The 23567-nt window shown below is 36.4% G+C and overlaps 1 protein-coding gene across 5 annotated transcripts; it reads left to right on the forward strand.

Moving 5' to 3' along the window:
* Nucleotides 1-23567, forward strand: PM20D2 (peptidase M20 domain containing 2). Of its 5 annotated transcripts, none has more exons than XR_008916615.1 (9): nucleotides 1-829; nucleotides 4510-4658; nucleotides 9087-9229; nucleotides 11810-11964; nucleotides 13337-13472; nucleotides 18950-19057; nucleotides 19782-19958; nucleotides 21342-23177; nucleotides 23315-23567. XR_008916615.1 is itself a non-coding variant. In XM_001376505.4 (9 exons), the coding sequence occupies exons 2-9, from the start codon at nucleotides 389-391 to the stop codon at nucleotides 21377-21379; spliced, it is 1347 nt and encodes a 448-aa protein (XP_001376542.3). In that variant the 5' UTR covers nucleotides 15-234; nucleotides 371-388; the 3' UTR covers nucleotides 21380-23567. The 5 variants fall into 5 exon arrangements, 3 of the variants coding, with proteins under 3 accessions (XP_056674559.1, XP_001376542.3, XP_056674560.1); XM_001376505.4 differs by having other exon boundaries at nucleotides 15-234; nucleotides 371-829; nucleotides 21342-23567; XR_008916616.1 differs by having other exon boundaries at nucleotides 16-829; nucleotides 23081-23177.

Consider the following 23567-nt stretch of genomic DNA (forward strand, 5'->3'; position numbering starts at 1 on the left):
TTGTCTGGAATTTGCATTCGAATTCTAGAGCATTTTTCTGTACTTAGAAACCACCGTCCAGTGGGGGAGACTAAAATAAAAACAAACAGTGAGCGTTATAAATGTGGTTCAGTTTCAAGTCCTAGAGAAGAAAGCAGGTGAAGTCGGCTGACTACATTTCCCAGCAGGCACGTCTGGAGGACCGTGGTGAGAAAGTGGGAGAAGAGACGAAGAAGGAAGGTGATTGAACAGGAGGTAGCCTAAGGCGGGGCAGGGGCGGGGCTCCCTGGCCCTTGAAAAAGAGGGTGTAGCGATCGCTTGGAGAGAATTGCGAGTTGTTCTGTGAACCTGTAGTTTCTGCTCTTTACTTGTCCCTTCCTCCACCGGTTAGAACAAGGTGTTGACAGCCATGAGACCAGACGAGGAGCTGCCTGGGGAGGATGGTGGCGACGTCCCAGAGTTAGAGCTGTTGAAGCGCCGCGCTGCCGAATGCATAGACGAGGCCGCCGAGCGTCTGGGGGCCCTGAGCCGGGACATCTGGAGCGAACCCGAGCTCGCCTACCAGGAATACCGGGCGCACAGCGCTCTGACCCACTTCTTTGAGCAGGAGCCACCGACCTCCTCGTGGACCGTGCAGCCTCACTACAAGCTCGATACGGCCTTCAGGGCGGAGTGGGAGTCTCTAGCCGGGTGCCCCGAGCCTCTGCAGCTGGGCTTCCTTTGCGAGTACGATGCGCTGCCCGGCATCGGGCATGCCTGTGGCCACAACCTGATCGCCGAGGTGGGCGCAGCTGCCGCCCTAGGCCTGAAGGGGGCGCTCGAGAACCACTCGGGCGGTCCGCCAGTGAAGGTGAGACCCGGCCACGGCTGGGGGCGGTGAGCGCTGTGGTGTTTGTCCCACACCGCCCCCGTCTCCTTTCACGCACCAGTGATCTCCCTGGAGAGGGTGGGGGAGGAGCGGGACCCCAATCTCCCTCCTTGTCCCCCTTACTCCCCATTCGAAGACTGACAGTACCCATTGGATAGGTGCAACGAACTTGTCTCATCTCCATCCCCTGTGGTTTTTCTAGATATTAGAAGAAAGATCCCATACGATATATATATATATATATGTATATATATATATAATGTGTATATATATATAGTGTGTATATATATATATTGTATGTATGTATGTATGTATGTCTATCCGTCCATTCATCAATCCATTCATCCATCCATCTATCTACATATCTAATAACTTTTGGATAGATTGCATCCAACTTTATTGCCTTATAGAATGGCTTTGGGCAGGGCTGTAACTAGGTCAGGGAGCTCCTGACTTTATCCCAGGGTGGAAAATTTAGAGGGTGCAAGCAGGACTTGCAGCCCTTCAGTAGCATAGAAATAGCAAAGCTAACAACTAGTTAGCCAGAATAGTAAGTTTAAATGGGAAGCTACCAGATAGTGCCTTGGGGATGAGTTGCCTGTCAGAACTTGTCTTCCTTCCTACCCTTCAGGATGATGGTATCCTTTCTGGTCACCTCAACTAAAGGCTCACTTTATGGCCTTTGATTTAGGGTTGGTTTGTGGGACTTTTCTCCCAGACATGAAAATTCTTTGTTATGGTGTGTCTTTGAACCTCAAAACTAGTATCTCATCTAGTAATTTGAGTGAGGATTGGAGGTGAGGAATTCTAAAGACTTTCCTTGGTGTCTGTACCTATTTCCTTTAGGGGGGTTATCCATAACAAAAGCTGAAAAAGAGAGGAAAGTAATGGAGAATGGACAAACAGGAATGCTGTATTTTGAAGAGATCTACAGTGGCTACAGAATCACTAGGGTCAATCCTCTGGCTGTTTTTTATCTTTCTGGACACTTTATATTTAAATGCTGGAGAGATTTCCCCCCCTTATATTTTATAATTCCCATAGATATATTGTTTCTATAATAACAAGGAAGCATTTTAAATATAATTCATTTCACACTTTTAAGTTTTTTAAATTTTACCTTCATAGATTAAAAATGTCATATTTTAAAAAGTATTTTTAAAATTTAATTTTATTAAGAAAAATTTTCCATGGTTACATGATTCATGATCTTTCCCTCCTCACCTCCCACCACCTCCCATAGTCAATGCGCAATTCCACTGGGTTTTACATGTGTCATTGATCAAGACCTATTTCCCTATTATTGATATTTACACTATGGTGTTCCTTCAAAGTCTACATTCCCAATCATATCCCCTTTCACCTATATGACCAAGCAGTTAAACAAAGTTTTTAATTAGTTTTGAGAATTTCATTAGGAGAGTCTCATTTCATTAACCTTTGGGCAAAAATTGAATCCAGCCTTGTTTTGGCTAAGGAGAATATGAAAGTTTTTTTAAATTTTTACTTTTTGTTTATAGGCCATTCTCCCTTGTTCCCCTTTTTGTTCTTTGTCCGTTTAGGGAAGGGTTGGTTATTCCTTAATACGGATAACCTCTTTTGCTTCTCCCTTTTTCAATACTCAAAAAAAACTAGACTGTCCGACCAGGCTTATTAGAAGTTCTGAGAATTGCATGGGGCACATAAAAAGCATTTATTAAGCTCTTGCTATATGCCAGATGCTAAGTGCTGGGGATACAAGAATGGCAAAATTTTGTCCTTCCTCTCAAGGAGGTTCCATTCTAATTGGGAAAACAATATACAAATACTCTGTACAAGATGTAAATGGAAAATAATCTCCAAAGGAAAACTGGGAAGAAAGGTCCTGGTTGACTAGAGAAGGTCTCCTGCAGAAGATGAGATTTGGAGTCTTAAAGAAAGCCAAGGATTCTCAAGAGGAGGAGGTGAGAAGGGAGAGCATTCTAGGCTCGCTGCAAGACAGCCAATACAAATACTTTGAGAACAGGGAGAATAGGAGGTAGGGGCTCAGGGTTCATGAAGATAATTAACTCAGTTTTGGATGTGTTTGAGTTATCAGCAAGACTTTGAACCCAGATATTGGTAAGGTGGAACTAGAGCTCAAGAGAAAGATTAGAATATGTAGATTTGGGAATCATCTGCAAAAATAGGATAGTTGAACCCATGGGAGCTGATGGGCTTTGGAGGGCTAAGACACAGATAGATGATCATGACCATTTTTTAAAAGGTATATATTCTTATTTGTATAATTTATAGGAACCAATCTTTGGGAACCATATGGTTCTCAAATAGTAATATCTGACCACTTTAGAAGAAATTATGTCATCTCTCTTAAATTGTAATATATAAATTTCAACTCAATTCATTGTTTGCTTTTTGAGGGTAGGAATCTTATCATTTTTTCCCATTTGTATCCCCAGATACCTAATAAATATTGGATTGAATGATTTTGGAATTAAGGAGTCCTATTTTTCAATGACATTTTTTGACTGTTTAAAATTATATGTTTTGAAGCAAGTATGAAATATTAAAGTAAAATGTTTATTCTGTAAAGTTCTTTTCTGTTTAATTAGGTGTTTGGTGACCAATAAATCTGCCTGATTGAACTGGTGGAAACGAATTAGTAAGTTTGTGTAATTGGTCATTTCTAACTGTGGTATTTAAGATTGTTTAATGTACTTCTAAAAATAATCTATCTTAAAACTTCTTAATGAGGTAGCAGCATAAAAATGGAACCCATGAGATTTGAATTTTAGTTCCAACAATGTCTTAGCCTTTCTGTGTCCCTTTAGGCAAGTCACTCTACTTACTGGGCCTCTTTTTCTTTCCCTGTAAAATGGTATTTGTCACCTACCTCACAGGGTTGTTGTGAGGATTGCTAATAAATAAATAATTATAAAGCTCCTTGCAAATAATTAGCTTATTAATGCTAAACTACAAGATGCTTCTCATATATCCTGCCTGCGTGACCCAGGACAAGTCAGTTAACCTATTTATTGCTCTAGGACAGAGGTGCCAAACTCACAGCTGCAAAAGCCCTGGCTGCAGGCCAGTCAGATTATAATGTAATTGGGAAATGTTTAATAAAATAAATAAAAATATCACACAACATAGACAATCTTAATTTGTGGTTTTCTAAGTCTTTTCTATTTGATTTTGACACCACTGTTCTAGACAGCTCTTCAAGATAATTAAGTTGTTCAGAAGTTACATATATTGGGAAGAGGGAGTTTTTGATACCCATGGAATTACAGGTTCAATCCCTGTTCCTACATATCTAACATTTTAGTCAAGAAAAATTGCAATAAAGGCTTTAAAGACTACCTGAGTTACAGAGTACCTTGAACAATATCAAAACCAAATAGTTTTACTTCTCTCTCATTTCAGACAGAAAATTTCTGATATCTCTCATAAAAAATCTCTCATCTATTCATTTGAGTTCTTTTGTGTTGTGTAATAAGTTAAAATGTGAATTTCTAAGTATCAAAGGACACTCACTTTAGTTGTATGTTAGAAGCTAAAATCTTTATGATAGTTTGAAAATACAAACAATGAAGTAGGTCCTAAACAAACAGGCACTAGGAACCTGTATGAAAATTGGTGGATAAATATTAGGGCTTTTCTGACCTCTGGGTCTTTTCTAGATTACTGTCCTGGGAACTCCTGCAGAAGAAGAAGGAGGTGGCAAGATTGACTTAATTGAAGCAGGAGCTTTTAAAAATCTTGATGTTGTTTTTATGGCTCATCCATCACAAGAAAATGCTGCTTACCTACCTGATGTGGCTGAGCATGAGTAAGTAAGGAAGCTGAGTAAAAGAGATGCCTTCCTTGAAACTAGAATTTAGAATGTTTTTGATACAGTATTTTAATTTCAAAATATTTATATTGCCTATATAGTGTTTTTTTTTCCTGGAGGGCTCAGTGTGTGTGTGTGTGTGTGTGTGTGTGTGTGTGTGTGTGTGTTCTACAGAAACTTTCATTTTTTTGCCTTTGTATCCCATTCCCTTGCACATCCTCTTAATGGTCCAGTGATTCCTCACATGTCAACTAACTCATTCATTTTGAGTACACATTTCTCCAATGACATTTTTTACCCCAGCCTTTCTTTGAAGTTTCTTATTATTTGTGTCAGTTGATTTACACCCACTATGTACCTCTCAATACTGACTGCTATGGAATTAAGTAGGTCAAATGTTTAACAAAGGTGCTTTTTAGCTTCCTTTGGCCTCCTTTTAGCCAACCCCTCTATTTTTCCTCTCCACAGAGAATGTGTGAGCCATTTTTCTGTTTAACTCCAGCTTCTCCTCTTATGATTTTATTTATTCATTCAATTTATTTGCTACAGCAGGCAGTCTGAGAACTGGGGTTTGTAGCATCTCATGTACCATTTTTTTTGTCACCATCACAGCAATAGGGAGGTACTTAAGACAGTTTGCATTTTATCTTTGTTTCATGGGTTGTTATGGCCAAAGAATACATCAAGTGGCCACCTGTTGGTGGTGAGCCTCTTTATAGAAAGCAGATTTGGTTTGTTGTTGCAGCCATATTTTAAAGTCTTTTTAATCCAGGTAGAACCAGCCAGGGCTTTTATTTTGCTGGCTGAGCATTCTGGAAGTCAGTCTCCTTCTTAACACAAAGAGACACAACATGGGTCAGTGAGGTAGCACAGTGGATAGAGTGCCAGGTTTGGTGTCAGAAGACCTGGCTTTAAATATGACCTCTTCGTAGGTATGTGACCCTGGGCAAGTCACTTAACCCCCATTGCCTAGTCCTTACCACTCTTCTGTCTTAGAGTTGTTACTAGGACAAAGAGTAAAGGTTTAAAAAAGTTAATAAATATTCTAAAAAAAGGCATCAGAGGAGAGGACTTTGTGGGGAGGCTTTGAACATAATAGGCACTTTATAACAAAGAAATATTTAAACATATTTTTAGCATTAGGGCATTTTCTAAATTTGGATTTAATGTTTTTCATTGTGTGCTTGACAAGGAAAGTCTTTTTGGTATGTCTTTTAAAAAAAAAACCTTTGATGAGGGCTTTTATAAACATTAAAATGCTAGTGTTTAAAAACCTCTAGAGGAACCCTAAGACAGAAAAATTTTCCATTGGTAAGCTATTTTAAAGTAGATAATGACTAGCATGTTGGATTTTTGTAAAACTATTTAATCTCGTATTGATATCTTTAAAAAATCATCTGAATTTCTCTACATAATATTGTAGAAAATATGAACTTTTTATGTAGCATAGTATTGAATGTTGGTAGGGAGCTCAGAGGTCATTTAATCCGACCATGTTGTTCTACAGAGAAAGGAACTGAGGTGCAGAGAGATTGCAACTTGGCTAGGATCACACAGGAAGTAAATTGGAGAGCTAGTAGTTCAAAAGCATGTCTTTGGTATAAACCAGTGGAATTGCTTGTCAGCTCTGGAAGGGGGAAGGGAAGAGGGGAGAGAGAGAACATGGATCATGTAACTATGAAAAAATATTCTAAAAAAAGAAATTAAATAATGTGGGGAAAAAAGAATGTATAAACAAACAAACAAATGAATAAAAACCTCAAAAAAATAAAAAGTATTTCTCGACCTCAGATCAGTATACTTTCCACTGAACTAATGTGTTTCTATGCCATCTACTTACAGTATTCAGAAATAATCCTGATGATGAAAAAGATTATTCTGGGCAAAACTTCAAGTTACCTATCCAAATTAAAAACATGTACAATAATTTCTGTCCAGAATGATGTTCTAACTTGTGTCATTAGTAAGGATTGACCTTGAAAGATTGTAAAAATTAGCTCATATTTATTGCTGTCATTTTCATATGTCCTTTGTAATAAAGTTGACATTGATATATTAGTAAAGTGGTGCACTTTGGAACTTATTACATTTTATAGGAGAGCTCCATCCTCCTTTCTGACAGTTAAAGTATGAGCTTTTCATAGGCCTTAAAACTAATGCTTTTTCATTCTAAAAATTACTGCTAAAGTAAAACCATTAATATATTTTTTCTCTAGGTTATATTTGTGGTGTTTTTATTAATGGTTTTGAGAATTGATCTGTAGAACTGATATTAGAATATTTTCCATGGAAGATTTGTGTGTGTGTGTGTGTGTGTGTATGTGTGTGTGTTTTAACAACCTTCCAAAGAAATTTCTTGACAAGTGTTTTTCAGTTTCAAGGGAATAGTGAGAGAATAGACCTATTCTGTTATTCAGCAAGCATTCATCAAAGGCCTACTGTGTGAACACCATGCTAGCAATGGAGGGGTTATTAAGATTCAAGAATACACAGCTTTGCAAGTCACCACTTCATACTACCATAATAAAGTTATGTACCTAAAGGCTTTTTTGCTAAGGGAATACTTGGAAACAATCTAAAAAATGACATGAAATTTCTAGGAATTCAACCATTTCATTTGCTTCTTTGACTAAATCAAAAAATAGTTTACTAACAATTCGATACTACTCTTGAAATATTCTTTGATGGATTATTTACATAAATGCTTAAAAGATTTTTAGCTTTGTCATCTTTAGTCATTTTTGGAGGAAAATAATGATAGATCTATGTTATAATGTTAGGCATATAATAGGACATACATAGCCAAGTGTCTAAAAATAGTTTTTCTTACAAATTAAAAAAAAAGAAAGTAATTGAAAATACCTACTGAGCATAAAGGCAGGCTGATGGCATTTCTTTGCCAAAATCTTTTTGTTGTGATAGTAACTAAGCAACTAACCTTAGTAAGAGAATGATTTGAAAGTGGGATAAGTAATGTATAATGGTTTGAGATATTACTGATAAAAATAGTTTTTGTTTCAGTCTGGATGGAGGAAAACAATTTCATAAAAATATGAGATAAGCTAGTTCTTTCATGTTAGGGTTGCAAACAAAAGGAATGAGAAGAATTTTGTGGCAAGAATGTTCAGAGCAATTTTAATTAATTAGTTTCTTTAACATCAGTTTTGACTGACAACCATTTTCTCATGGAAAATAGAAAAAACAATGCTCTAACAACCAATTATTTCAACATTAGAATGTTAAAGTAGTATGCCCCCTTTTTAAATTTAATTTTTTATTTTGAACTTAAACACCAAAAAAAGCATTTTCATACCTACAGCAGAACACAAAAAGAGGATCTTTATGAAATTAATAGTCTTCACAATACTTATTTTATAAAAAGTATGTTATTAGTTCCACATAGTACTTTTAAAACTGTTCTGCTTGCCTGTTCTTTCTCCTGAACTTCCTTTTGTTCTCTCTGTGCATTTAAAAAAATGGTTTCAATGGGTCTTTTTATTTTTTTTTGGCATCTCTATTGCTATCTTCCTCCTCACCCCCAACCCAATTAACTGAGAGAAAAGGGGGAAAGGTAATCAGGCAAACAAATCCATACTGTGGATATGTCTAAGAATCTCTGCCTATACCTTGTGTCTGTCACCTTTGTCAGAGATTGGTAATGTACTCCATCATGAACCATCTGGCCTTTTGACTTTTTTGAACAAAATTCTCAAGTTTTTCAGTCATTTTTCTTTATGATGTTATATTTATATAAATTATTCTCATGTTTTTAAATATCAATTCTCCTGACTCAGGATTCTCTTAAATCATCTCTTTCGTCCTTTCTAAAGGTGAAAAAATGTTTCCTTGCATTTATATACTATAGATTGTTCAGCTATTACCCAGTTTTTAGAGAAACACTCTAAGGCACCCACCTTAGACTCTTTTTTCCCTCTACCCCACATTTGATTCCCCTTCAGTTTCAGATGTGAGGGAGGCTTATCTGATATCCATTTTCCCAAGCCCGTCCTCCATTTTTATATATTCTTTTCACAAAATGTACCCACTTCTCTATTGCATATAGCATTCAGCTTTTGGTTGTTGTAAATTTCCACTGCCATTTAACATGTTTATGGCCTACTTCCTAACCTCTTCCCTGCTCTCCATAACAAAAACTAGTCAATTTATGTGTGACATTTTGTATAGTTTCTAGAAATAGATGCTAGATCCGTAGCTTCATTGAGACAGGGAAATCTCAGATAAGGAAATTCCCTCTACCAATACAGGTTGGTATCTTCTCTGTAATTTATAATCATAGAGAGTTATAGAATTTATAAATTTGTTAAATAATAACAATTGAGTGTTTCCCCAAGTAATTGCATTGGACTTTTAAAAAAATTTATTATAAATGAAGAAAATAGATAACAAGTGATACTTATTTCCTAGTGTGACTGTGAAATACTATGGAAAAGCTTCTCATGCTGCTGCTTATCCTTGGGAAGGTCTGAATGCATTAGATGCTGCTGTTCTTGCCTATAACAATCTGTCCGTTTTAAGACAGCAAATGAAACCCTCCTGGAGAGTTCATGGTAAGTATGTCAATACTTCTTTTATACAGGGAGTAGTATTATACTCAGTGGGAGTTTAATAAAATTTTAATAAGAATAATTTTTCCAAATGTTTATTCACTTAAATGTTGGCAAAATGAATTGCTTTTTAGTATGAATGTATTTTCAGAAATGCATGCAATGAAGACTGACATGCCCTGGCTTCAAATATTTTTTAAAAGATAATTGCTTTTGAGCTCAAATCCAGTCCCAGACACCTACTAGCTGTATAATCCTCAGCAAGTCACTTAACTACTTCCTGCCTCAGGTTCCTTAACTGTAAAATGAGAATAATAATGGCACCTGTCTTCCAAGGTAGTTGTGAAGATAAAATGTGATATGTGTAAAGTGCTTTGCAAATCATTAAGTGCTATATAAATGCTAGTTATTAGTAGTAGTGGTTTGGATATTATTGCTCATATTATTTATCTATTCAATGCATCAATTTCTATTTGTATGTAGTAATTTTAATGGGAAACAATATATTTGTCTTTCAAGACTTGAATGTATAAGTTTCCATTGTGATTTTTTGGGTCAATTATGAGATTCCTTGTCTTAGTTTTCCCAGTTTTAAAAATAGATAATATTTATTTCCTACATATCACAGTATTGGATGATGGCAAGGGAGAAAGAGGTCAGATAGAATATTAATTTTAGAATCAGAAGACCTGGCCTTAAGTTCTACCTCTGGCCCTTTAAAAAAAATTAGACACACATTTATAAAACCCTTACCTTCTGTCTTGGAATTGATACCAAATATCAGTTCTAAGCCAGAAGAGTAGTTAGGACTGGACAAATACAGTTAAGTGACTTGCCCAGGGTCACACAACTAGGAAGCATATGAGGGCAGATTTGAACCCAGGACCTTCTATATCCAAGCCTGACACTCTGCCCATTGAGCCACCTAGCTGTCCCATCACCTGTGACTCTTGCTCCCTGGGTGATCTCAAGCAAATCTCAACCTCCCATGATATATTTCCTCCTCCACAAAATGAGAGGGTCGAACTAGGTGGCCTGTCTGAGTCTATGATCCTGTGTTTTAGAGACCAAAGTCTATGGAAGAGATGAGCAGAGAGAAGAGATAAGAAATAGGTACTTAGAGGCAGAAAGGTGAATTTCTTAATGACTTTCTCTTGACAGAGCTATAACTTTTCTTTGCCTTAGAGCTTTGGCCGAAATCTGCTAATTGTAGGTCAAAAGCAAAAGTCTCAGTGCCCTAGACAGATCTCCAAGTCTATAAGCTGTGAAAGAGATGCTGATCTACAGTGCTGGAAGGAGTTTCTTCCATGGAAACCCCCTACCCTGATGAAATCTCAGAACTGGTCACTGGAGAGCCTGTCCCTAAAGAAAACTTTGTTGTTCTGTCATTTCGGTCATGTCTGACTCTTGGTGACCCCATTTGGCAAAGATGCTGGAGTGGTTTGCCATTTCCTTCTCTAGCACACTTTACAAATGGGGAAACCAAGGCAAGCAGAATTAAGTGATTTGCCCAGGGTCACATGGCCAATAAGTGACCAAGGCAAGAGGAGTCTTCCTGACTCTAGGCCTTCTACTCTATCATCCACAGAGCCACCTAGCTGCCCCATAATGCCAATGCTGTCCATGGGGGCTTCTTCATTTTACATACGAGGAAACTGAGGCAAACAGGCTAAAATGACTTGCCCATGGTCACACAGGTAGTAAGTGTTTGAGGCCAGATGTGAACTTGGATCTTTCTGACTCCAGACCTAGCACTCTATCCACATAGCCAGCTAACTGCCTCTTACAGGAAACTGGGAAGACCAGAATAAACTCTCAGCCTGGAATCTCTGGCAGAGCTTGGACAAATGTAGACACTAGAAAACTTGAAGACTAAGTTTTGCTTCAGGATGAAAACTTTGTAGTGAGCCACAGAGACTGCTTTATGTTTATGTTTCTGTCAGTGTCAAATTTGAGTTAAAGGTACACAAAATTCCATTTGATCTTCTTGTTGGAAGAAGTAAAAGAATTGGAGGAACATTTTCCTCATCTCCCAGTTAATAGAGGGAATCAAATTTTTCTTGGAAAAAATGGAAAACAAACAAAAACAGTCAACCTATGACTATACCCAAATACATAAAATATGGATAATAATTAAGTTGAGCCTAAGGAGGAAAATAAAATCTGAAGGAAGAAGAAAGAAACTCTCACCTGTGACAGGAGGTTGGAACATATCAGAATGTGGAAAGGAAAACAGGGAAGAAACCTTGTAGTTATGAGATTTTCCCAGAGAGGATATAGATAGATCCTTTGAGAAAGAAGCATTGTTAAGGTTTTTAAAAGTTTGATTAACACTTTCAAGATTTATACTGAACTATTAAATTTCCTTTCTGCTTGCTGAGTTGGCAAATATCACAAAATAACAGTATATGTAACTTTCAAAAATTTCTTTGTAATTGGAGTTTCTATGTCACCAATAATCTTAAATCTTTCTTTTTATATGACCACTTGTTGAAAAGCTTTATGCTCTTTTTACAATTTAAAAGTCATTGCTTTTAGAAATTTTTTATTTTTCCTTATTCTAATAACCTGACTTTTTTTTAGGTATAATTAAAAATGGTGGTGTGAAACCTAATATCATTCCCTCATACTCTGAATTAATCTATTACTTGCGCACACCCTCAATGAAAGAACTTCCAGCTTTGATAAAAAAAGCAGAAGATTGTTTTAGAGCTGCTGCTTTGGCTACCGGATGCACAGTAAGAAATATTAAGAACTAATCCATTTATTAATCAGAAATATTTGGCAGGGGAAATGGTTTGGAGGGAGAAGAACCTTGGTTTGGTACATTTTAAATAAAAGAAAATTAAGAGACAAATGGAGAGGAGAATCAGGTTATCAAATTCCATTAAAACAATTGTGTGATTATTTTTGTCTTGATTTGTCCTTATGAATTTTTCCTTTTCAATTTCAAAGAAGATTATAACTATAAAAAAAGAGAATATTTTGTCATTTGACTGAACTGTTTATATTTCAAAGGGCTTTAAGTCTCTTATAGTTGACGCAGGCCTCCTTATTTGCCATGCTTAGGAAAAAGTATGTTTGGCAACTTATAGACTAAATTTATGATAGCTACAAAAGTTAGTGCTATTTATCTGTTTTTATTGTCCTTGGCAAATGTAATTTACCTTTTTTTGGACTTATTATGTAGTAAGATCCCTATTAAAATAAACAAGTCATTGGCAAAAGCTGATTTTTTAAAAAAAAGCATTTAAGATAAAAACAATTATGTTCACAGTACATCATAGTAAACATCAGAACTTTGCCACAGAGTAGAATTTGGAATAAGATGGGCGAGGGTTGCCTTTTTATTCTATGGAATTTCTGACATTAATCAAATCAACCAATATTTATTGATCACACTATCGTATACATATGCAAGGTGCTGTGCCAGGTGCACAGTAATCCTAAATTCACAGTCTAATTGAGAGGGACAAGATAGACTGCCTTGAACTGTTGTCTCTATTGTCTTTTAATTGCTAAGAAGTAATAGAGACACTATGTATTATAGGATTTCTGAGGAAGAATGTATCTCCAAAGACCAGGCTTGTTATTTAGTGCTTCTTGGGAGATGTGAGCCTTCAAGGGTTTTTTGAAGGAAGAATAGGAGTCAGCTAAGTAGTATGGAGAGTGAAGGCATTCTAGACAAGGGAATGTATAAACAGAAGCTAGAAGGTGTATTCCTTCTGATAAATAGACAACAGGAAATAGATTAAATTACTGGGTTAGTTGGGAAAAGACAGATAGATTAACTCACCTCTTCCTTTGAAACTGGCAAGAATGAGAGAATTAAATTCTCCCCGCATAATGGTGTACCCTGCGGGACATCATTATGAGGCTGTGTATGTACTAATACACGTATGTATTTGAATGTTCACATGGTAGGAGACAAAATCCTGGGTGCAGGTTATTTTTTTGCAACTGGATGCAGGTGTAATTAAGATAATTCTGCCTTCTTCAAAGGCTCATATTATAGTTTAGTGGAAATGGAGATGCTTCTAATTTCATTGAATTGAAAAAATTACTCAATTCTATTTTTTAAATCGTCATTAATAACCATCTTTTTATTAGGTGGAATTAAAAGGCGGAGTACATGACTACTACAATGTTCTTCCTAATAAGAGCCTGTGGAAAGTTTACATGGAAAATGGAAAGAAGCTTGGAATAGAATTTGTTTCATCAGATTCCATGTCAAATGTTCCAGCAGGTAATTTATTTGGCTGTTGACAAAGGTCTTTACCTCCCCTCCCTCTCTTTGGGTCTGGACCCGTCATTTAATCTGGGCATGGGCTCCCTCTAGGAGATTTCTCCACAAATGCAGTTGGGCTGCATAAAGGTTCGCGTCCTTGGTTAACTTTTTTCTTAAACCTTTACCTTAGAATCCATATAAAATTATTCTGCCCAGGGTCACACAGCTAGGAAGTATTTGAGGCTAGGTTCCAATTAACTTTTTAAATGTTTCTAAGTGATCTGCTCAGAGTTAAAGGACCTGAAGAGTAAAGTCACTTCTGTGTCTGAGATGAGACCTAAGCCTAGGTGTTCTTGACTCTTGAGACCATCCCTCCCTTGGTTACACCAGAGTTACCTTGTGTATGTAGAGGAATAGAAGAGCACGAGTTGTTATGGAAGGGAAGGTTTCCTCTCAGTGTTAACCTTAATTTAGTTAACCTTCATTTAAATTTAACTTCAATTGAAATTAAGGACCAAGGGAAGCAAATGGACCCTTCTGCAAGTACAGAATGCCAGATGGGTTCATTTTATTTTTAGAAGTAGCCATATGCTTGACTTTTAAAAAATTTCAGATATTTACATTGGTGATATGTGATTTAGCTTGAACTAGATGATCTCTAAATCTTCTCTCTTTAAATCCTGTGATCATGAACTACTTAAAAAAGAAAAGGAAAACTCTAACAAGTTGTCCTTAATCCTCTTTATAAACAAGCAGGGTCATTGCCAGGGCAATAGTACTTAGTTGTGTAGGGAGTTGATGGTGTTTGTGTTGCTTTGTTGCTAAGCAACAAAGAGCACTTAGTACAGGTTTTCAATGAATATAGAGATAACCTTGAGGTTTCATTTTCAGTTTTCCTACTATAATCAATATACCATTATTAAGAGGAAAGTGTCTCAGAATACATAGTATGACATGAGCCTACAACAAAATTAAATTTTCAGTGTTTAGTTAAAGATACAATGTTAGGAAACACACCAAAACATAAGCAGTAAAATGACTTCAGCTATTATCTTAAAATGTTTTTGATTTGCCAGATTATAGTTTTTTAAATTATTCTTTCTGAGAATTACTTCTTACCCATATTATTTAGTACCACTTTATATTTATATAGCAAACTTTCTTCTATTCTCTATGAAGGTGAATATTTGTTAGGATTTTTAATTTTTCTGGAAGTATTTTTTTTGTTCACTACTTGTCTTCTTCCTTTTCTTTCTACACAGTTAGATTTCATATTGATTAACTTGCCAGAAATTCTCATGGAAAAAAATAAACACAAAGCAAAAAAACACCATATATATAAACATACATACATACGTACACACATATACACACATATCTAGTTGTCTTTCTTGTCTCTCACCAATTTCTCACTTTGGGGAGAAAAAACAACTCCAGTAGATATCACTGGGACCTTACATTTTTATTTTCATTTTTTAAAAAGCTTTTATCTTCCATCTTAGAATTAATACTATGCATTGGTTCCAAGGTAAAAGAGTGGTAAGGGCTAGGCAGTGGGGGTTAAATGACTTGCCCAAGGTCACACAGCTAGGAAGTTAGGTCAGATTTGAACCCAAGACCTCCCATCTCTAGGCCTGGCTTTCAATCCATTGAGCCACCCAGCTGCCACCAGACCTTACATTTTTATGGTGCTTTATGTCTTACAATCAGATGAAAACAAAGATCCTTTCACTTCCATTATTTTACTTCAAAGATTTTGCAATAAATCTGTTTCTATGTGTAGATGCTTGGCTTCTGGTAACAACTTTGTCAGTGAAGTTGTGTCATCTACCATAGATTGTTTTCACTAGTTCCTAAGGTATAATAGTCCGTCTGTATAATAAATTTTGATTGAATTTTTTGATAAATAGAGAAAGGTCTTAGTAATTTGGAATTTTTTCTTCTTTCTTTCTCTCTTTCTTTTTCTCTCTCTTTCTCTCTTTCTCTTTCTCTCTCTCTTTCTCTTTTCTCTTTCTTTCTTTCTCTTTCTTTCTCTTTCTCTTTTTCTCTTTCTCTCTTTCTTTCTCTCTTTCTCTCTCTCTTTCTCTCTTCACCCCATTGGCATCTTTGCCCCTCAAGCAACTGACAGATGTTTGTGCCTGGGGGAGTACTCATTTTTGGTCCTTTGGAGCATGATGTTCTTGCCTTTGCAAATTAGAGCTCTAAATGCATTTTCCCACAGAACATTGGGACTATGTTTTGTTATTCAGTATCTATGCAATCCAAGAGACATGTCTGAAACAGTTTTTTAGTTTAAGGTACCTCGGTTAGTGAGTCAGGGTACAAAGATGAAAGGAACTTGGGTTCTATACTGAAGGGTTATAGCAGGTACACATGAAAATACACACACATACCTACATACAAAGAAATTTCCACAGGAGCCCAGCACTACCAAGTAGGGGACATTTGAAAAGACTTCATGGGGGCAGCTGGGTAGCTCAGTGGACTGAGAGCCAGGCCTAGAGATGGGAGGTCCTAGGTTCAAATGTGACCTCAGACACTTCCTAGCTATGTGACCCTGGGCAAGTCAGTTGACCCCCATTGCCTAGCCCTTAGCACTCTTCTGCCTTGGAGCCAATACACAGTACTGATTCCAAGACTGAAGATAAGGGTTTAAAAAAAAAGAAAGAAAAGAAAAGGCTTCCTGTAGGAAGTGTCACCTGAATCGTACTTTAAAGGAAGACTGAGGCCCTGCGAGGCAGAGGTGAGGAATCCCATTTCAGACATAGATCTCTAGAGAAGGGTGACTCCTGGGGATGGAGTATGAGGAATAGAGAATTGTCCATTTTTACTAGAAGACAGAGTGCATAAAGTAGGGTAAATATGGACTAAGACTCGAAAGCCAGATTATGAAGAACTTTCTATTTTTCTTAGAATCAATAGGAAACCATGAAAGACTTAAGTACAAGTGTGCTGTGGTCAGATCTGTCTTTTAGGAATATCATATGGACATCTTTGTGGAGGCTGGATTAGAGATGAAAGATGGGATACAAATTGGGAGTAGGGGTGGGGCCATTGCAATGTTCTAGACCAGGTTTGATGAGAGCCTTCACTATGTGAGTAGACCAAAAGTGGTGGTTGTAAGATCAAAGATCATAGATTTAGACTTGGGAGAAACCTTAGAGGTCATCAAGTCTTCCTCAGGTATACATACTTCATTTTACAAATGAGGAAACAAAGGCATAAAGAGATTAAACAGCATTTCCTAGGTCATATTCTAGTAAGTGGAAGAGGTAACATTTGTACTTGGGTCTTCCTGATTCTGAAGCATACTAGGACACTGTGCCATGCTGCTGAGAGGCATTGTCTTGATGGAACTGACAAGTTCTGAGACAAGTCATGGGATATGGATGGTGAGGCAAGAGTCAATCTCTGGATGACCCCCAAGTTTGTAAACATGACTGACTAGAAGGATGCTGATGTTTCTAATAGAAATAGGGAAGGTTAGAGGATGCATGAGTTTGGGGTAGGGCAAGGATGAGTTCTCTTCTGGATATGTTGAGATGCATATGGGACATCCAGATGGAAATGTCTAGCAGATAGTTGGTAATTTGGAAATAGAGTTGAAGATGTAAAGCTCTAGATTTAGGACCTATCTGCATGGAGCTGTTTGAACACATGGAGCTAAAGATAGGAGCAAGGGAGAGAATATTGATATATATGTATATAGAGAGAAGAGATATATGTTCATAAGTAGTAAGCAGAACCAGGGTGATGATCCATTAAAGAAGACTAAAACAGAGCAATCAGACATGAAGAAAGAGCACCAAGCGAGAACTGTCACAAAAGCTGAGGGAGGAGAGACTTGTCTTTGAGGCAGGGGAGTAGCCAACAAGATAAAAAACTATAAGGAAGTAAAATAGAATGAGCAATGAGAAATCATTGACTTTAGAAGTGTGAATGCACTGGTAACTTTACAGTCAAAGTGGGAATGGGAAGGAGGGAGAACAGAAGCTGCATGCAAGGGACAGAGAATAGAGATGGGGAAATGGAGGTTGACCCTCAACTGAGCTATGGCTTATGAAATTTAGTCAGTCCTCTCAGAGGTCATCTTGTCCAACTCAGACCTAAGTATCATTCTCTTCTATTATTAGACATTTTTCCAGGGTTATTACTTCCAGAAGAAGCCCATTTTACTTCTGGATGACTCTAATTAACAGATCTTTTTCTTATGTCAAAGCAATTTTGTTAAAAAAATTTTTTTTTATTCTCAGGTTTCTTTCTTCCTCCCATCCCAGCACTAGAGAACACATCATTTGGCCCCCCAAAATGTATCTATATATAAACTCTATCTTTTGTGTTTCTTTTTATCATTTCTTTCTTGGAGGTGGACCTTTACAAGTAACTCTTCAAACATTAATTTTGTAGCTTTATATAAAGTTTTCTCTGTTCTATTCATTTTGTTTTTCATCAAAACAATTTCATAAGAAAAATATGTACTGAATTCTGTTATAGGAAATTTAGGGAAGGGGGAAAGGTGTAGGAAAGGGAAAACACAATTATATAAATAAGTTTATTAATAAAGGAAGGGAATGATGGGGAAGGAAAGGGGTAAACTATATTGGATTAAGTATCTGGTGTTTTAATAGTCAGATGGTTGACCATCGTAACCCAGGTACTTAATCCAATATAGTTTATATACCTTAACCTGTCTAAACTAAACTAAAGGTTAACTAATAGTTAAAGTCTAAACAGGAATTCCAGATTCTCACTCTCTCCAGAGTCTTGGTGGATCAGGCTGCAGTAATCCAGTTGTAAAGTCCTTAGAAGAGTCAGGAAAGGGAGAAATTCTCTTCCAAAATCACTCTGTCCACCAGAATGAATGGAGATTTCCTCTCAAACTCTTCTTGATGATAGTCTAAAGCAGGCAGCTTGAAAGATGGGTTTTCCAGGGAGAGTCCCAGATTCACAGCTTCAGTGTTGAAATCCAGCTTCAGACAGACAGTTGAAAGCTGTTTCTCCAATAGCTTAGAATCTTGACCCAGTCAGCTCTCTTACAGAATCCAGGCTTGAGGGCTGTCAATCAGTCCTTGCACTCTACTTTGCACCTTCCCTTGCTACAATTCCAAAATACTGAACTGATTTACAAGTAGACTTTGAGTGTCTGGTCCATTTGCAAGTTGAAGATAGCTAGTATTAATTTTTAATAAAACGAACTGACCTAGAAATTTAGAAGCACCTGGTAGTCATGCACCTATGTGCTCACTATGTTTGACCTGATAAACTTGTGTTACAGAAGTGGGGTTGGTTTTTTCTGACTGTGAGGAATACCTAGGTCAAGTGATATACATTTGCATTCCATATTCCAGTATCTTAATTCTTAGACAGTTTGACTTTTGTCTTTTTTGAAACAATGTGCCCCTTTGCTTTCACTATGAACATATTTTCATTTCTGAACTCGGAAAATGAATTTTTAATCATTGAATAAATATATCTCTTATTTTTATATTCCCAAGGTTCCACTGACTTTGGAAATGTTACTTTTATCGTTCCTGGAATTCACCCCTATTTTTATATTGGTTCTGATGCACTGAATCATACTGAGCAATATACTGCAGCAGCAGGTAAGGATTATTGATAGTACATAGATTTTGAAATATGTCATCCTGGAGGCAGGGCAATGGGAGAGAATTACTAGCATCTGATGGCTAGTTGCATGATCTTTTATGGATATTATTTCATTTGATCCTTGCCACAACCCTGGGAAGTAGCTGCTGCTGTTATCCCTGTTTGCAGATGAGAAAACTGAGATAAATCATGATTAAGTGACTTGCCTAGGGTCACAGAGCCAGTAAAAGTGTCTAAGGCCAGATCTGAATGAGGTCTTCCTGACTTCCAGGTCCAACTCTGTCCATTGGATTAAAACTGAAAGAAGCAAATTTTCTTTTGTGGCATATTATGTTATAATTGAAATTGCCCAGAATTTTCCAAGGTTATTTACCAACTGGTGGTGAACTATGTTAGGTTACTGGTAGAGGTGCCATCCTGGGAATAAAATTTAGCTGTGGATGGTGTATGGGTAGAAGAGAAGGGGAATGATTAAACATTAAAATAATGAAGTATTTCTTCATTATCAAGTAGGTTTTAATTTAATTTGCAGTGTCTGCAAGGTTTTTATTTTCCTCATTTATTCTGTATACCTTCTGATATGTACACGTTGTGTCCCTAGTAAAGAGGCTGTTCCTTGATAATAGAGGTAGTCCCATTTTTGTCTTTATATCCCCAGTACCTAGCACATAGTAGGTAATTCAGTGTTTATTGTTTGATTTTTTTTCTTCTGCCCTCCAGGATCCCAAGAAGCACAGTTCCACACTCTGCGTACTGCTAAAGCTCTGGCAATGACAGCTCTAGATGTGATTTTCAAGCCAGGTTTGCTGGAAAGAATCAGAAAGGACTTTAGACTCAGTCTTCAAGAAGAGGAATTTTTTAATACTACAGAGCAAAACCAAGACCAAAGCACAACTTGTGAGTCACGTTAAAAATCAGTTCTTCCCTTAATGAGGAAACTAGGACAGGATTACATTTTTCTTTCCCTCTTGGAGCAAGTTTCTGGTCCTTTGAAATTGTGAGACACAATCAAAGGGGAAAACACATTATTACCTCATGTAATCTAAAATAAATTTTCCCAGATCTATATTTCATGACATTTTAAATATAAGTTGGAACTCAATCTTCCCACACAAATTACAGGTATTCCATGCACAGCTACAGATCTATATATGTACTAGTGCAACAATGAATGTTGAAAAGAATCAGATTTAAAATCCAATGTCCAATAGAATTAACATGGTTTTGGAAGCTGAAGGTTCAGGTTTGTAAATATACACTATGAAAAAAAATTTTTTTTAAATATATGACTAGCCTTTTGTAGACACACTTAGTAGAGATACCTGATGCACCTTAATAACATGTGAATATTCCAAGAGGCGTGAGAAGAAAAGGAGCCAGGAAACTTGTATGTGTTGTGAATTTTGTGAACTGTTAGCCTTGTTCATCTAGTATGATGATAATACTTCTTCCTCTGAGATTCCCCAAAATAGAATCCATAAGGAAGGACATTTGACTTGTGTGGTCAAGTCTCTTACTCTTTCTGGGTTTCTCTTTTATCTTTTTATAAAAGGAGGGAATTGAATGAAGACTGCTCATGGTTTTTTCCAGCTCTAAAATTCTGTGGTTCATATTCTATCTCCAAATTTAAAGTTCCCCATGAATAGATCTTTTAGGTATATAGTTTCTGGGGCTAAGACTTGAGAATAACATATCTCTTTCTTTACACAATAGACATAATACATCCAAGTGACAGTAAAGAAAATCGTATTTCCCCTCTGATTTTTTATCCTATACCTGGTAATTTTCCTATAGACAGAGATGAAAACTTTGAGTGAGGTTAAGATAGTGGGCAGTCAGGCTTGTGACATACTCACCATTGAAGAATCTTATCGGTACCATCCTCTATGAAAGTAATGATCCATACTTAACAGTTCACTTTTCCTTGCTCAGATTTTCTTTATTCTGGGATTTTCCTTCAGTTCTCAATCACACCATTGCTTTCTATTACCATAAATATTCCCAGGATAAAAAATCTTTTTACAGAATGGCTTTTAGAACTTTTCTTTATATTTTCTCCTGCCTGGGTATTTAACAGCGAATAGCCTTGGGTAATTATAACACATTTTACTTTTAGGTAAAGACATCATAGTATTTCAAAAGATGAGGCTTTTGGTTATGAGAAACAAATTTATTGCTTACTTTCTCAATATGATAGCTTTCAGTGTGGCATAGTCTATTTACTTAGAGGGAAGCCTTCACTCAAAGGAAAAAAATACATTATTTTACTTTATTTTCCAGGTACTAATGATATTCTAGAACATGTCATTCCTTTCTGACTTTGTTCCTACCACCTTCCTTGCCAAGAAAGCTTCTCCTACAACAAATGAATTACTTGAGCCAAACCTCATGGGAAACTGAAATATTATCTGTCCACATGGAAAGAAATACTGCCAAGAACTTCATGTTCTTGTTTATAGGCATAACTGTAGCTCATCTCTGACACCTAATTTGAAATTAGCAGGCAGGATTCCCCTGTGCTGAAAGTTTCTCTCTTTGGAATTTGATTTTTGGGCAACGGTACCTTAAGGAGCTTCATCCTAGGGGACCAAGGCCAGAATATTTGAAATTTTCATGCCAGTCTTCAACCTTATTCTTGCTGGTTAGTAGATAGCCTCTATATGATTTGCCATTTTAGAAGACACAGGAAAGTAAAAGTTAAATGATGAGTAAATATTATTTTTAGGCAAGAGCAAGTAGGGGGTATGGGGAGCCTATTTATTTTTGGTGCACGTATAATTTTTTTCCTTCTGCTTTTTGGGTAAATTGTGTATATATATATATTTTTAAATACCTTCTGTCAGAGTATTGACTAAGACAGAAGTGCATCAAGGGCTTGACAAATAAAGTTAATAGCTTGCCTAGGGATACATATTTAGAAAGTGTCTGAGACCAGATTCGAAACCAGATCCTCCCTACTTCAAGCCTAGCACTCTATCCACCTACTTGCTCATTATTTTTTTTTTAATGAAGGAGAAAATTAAGTGCTTTTTCTAAATTAGTTTGAACAGCTACATGACTTGAAAAAGACTTGGAAAAAGTCAGGAGAATCCTGCCTTCACGTCTTCCCTGTAACGACAGCTTTGTCACCATAGACAAGTCACTTAGCTTCTTCATTTGTAAAGTGATAGATAAGAATCCCTGTGGTGTCAGAGAATTGAAAAATAATGTACATAAGAGAGTTTTGCAAATAAGTCAAGACTGTGACTTTCTCATTTTTGTTTCTACATCACAGGGCCTTGTGCATAGGTTTTTGAGAAATACTTGCTGAAAGAATATTATGGAATCTCAGAATTTTGTTTTAAAAGGACCCCAGCAGTCATCTGGTCCAACTCAAACATGATAGGGATCTCCACTCTGACCTTCCCAAGATGTGGTTTTTTAGTCTTTTCTTAAAGATTTCCAAGGGGAGGTGCCCCATTCCACTTTCGGAGAACTCTAATTTTTAGGAAGTTTTTCTTAACACCAAGCTGACACTGGCTCTTTTGCAATTCCATCTTTAGAAATTGCCTTATTTTTAAATCAAAGGGAAAATATATTAGTCTCTGATGACAAGTTTTGTGACTTTAGCAATATATGCTTCTTGGAAAAGACAAATAGTAAATTATTTATGGGACATTATCTCTAAAGTGAATGGGTGAAGAAAGATTCTTAATAATTACTTTTCATCCTGGGTGAGTAATCGGGGGAACAGTTAGATGGATTAGTGATAAATTTTGAATTACCTAATTTAAAAAGAAATTCAGTTTTATTAACTTTCTCCCCCAGTTTTAGACACTGGGTAATTTCATTTCAGTGAGTAGAATTACTTTTATTAGCTACACCTAAGTCAATTCAATAAACATTTATGACAAGTTTATGTTTAAGACATACTTATTTATATATTGTATGGCAGGCTGAAAATTTCCACAATAATTTAAGTTAATTAAACATGATTTTTTACAATTCTTTGTTTGTCATTTGTTTAAAAATTTTTTCAGAAACTACAAATACTCACAATTTTGGGGTTAACTTGAATTTATTAGATCTGATGTAATTACAGACTCAAGTTCGTTTTGGAAAAGAAAAGAAAACAAAGTAAGTTATATGATGGGAATATTGATTTGAAAATACATCCTTTGCCTCTCTATATGGAACCTGTAATGACATAGTGTGTTTGTGTTGCTTCAATACCTTGAATTTATTTTTTCTTTCCTGCTTCCTCATTTTTGTAGGATTTATTTGTAAAAACAAGATGGATACGAATCATTAATCATTATGGTATTTCTCTGTTCCTCTAAATATATAAGTGAATTCAAGCCATGGTATTTATTTACAGTCAACAAAAGAGGGTTCCTTATTGACAGTCTTTTCTTGTATTTTAACAATGGCCAATTCTTATTGCATATTTCCACTAATCAGTCTGTATTCTGTTTTTTAGAGATCACGGATTTAGAAATGTCAAATAAAATACTAATGAAACAAAAA

Source organism: Monodelphis domestica, chromosome 2, assembly GCF_027887165.1.
Source record: "Monodelphis domestica isolate mMonDom1 chromosome 2, mMonDom1.pri, whole genome shotgun sequence".
Classification (NCBI taxonomy): Eukaryota; Metazoa; Chordata; class Mammalia; order Didelphimorphia; family Didelphidae; genus Monodelphis; species Monodelphis domestica.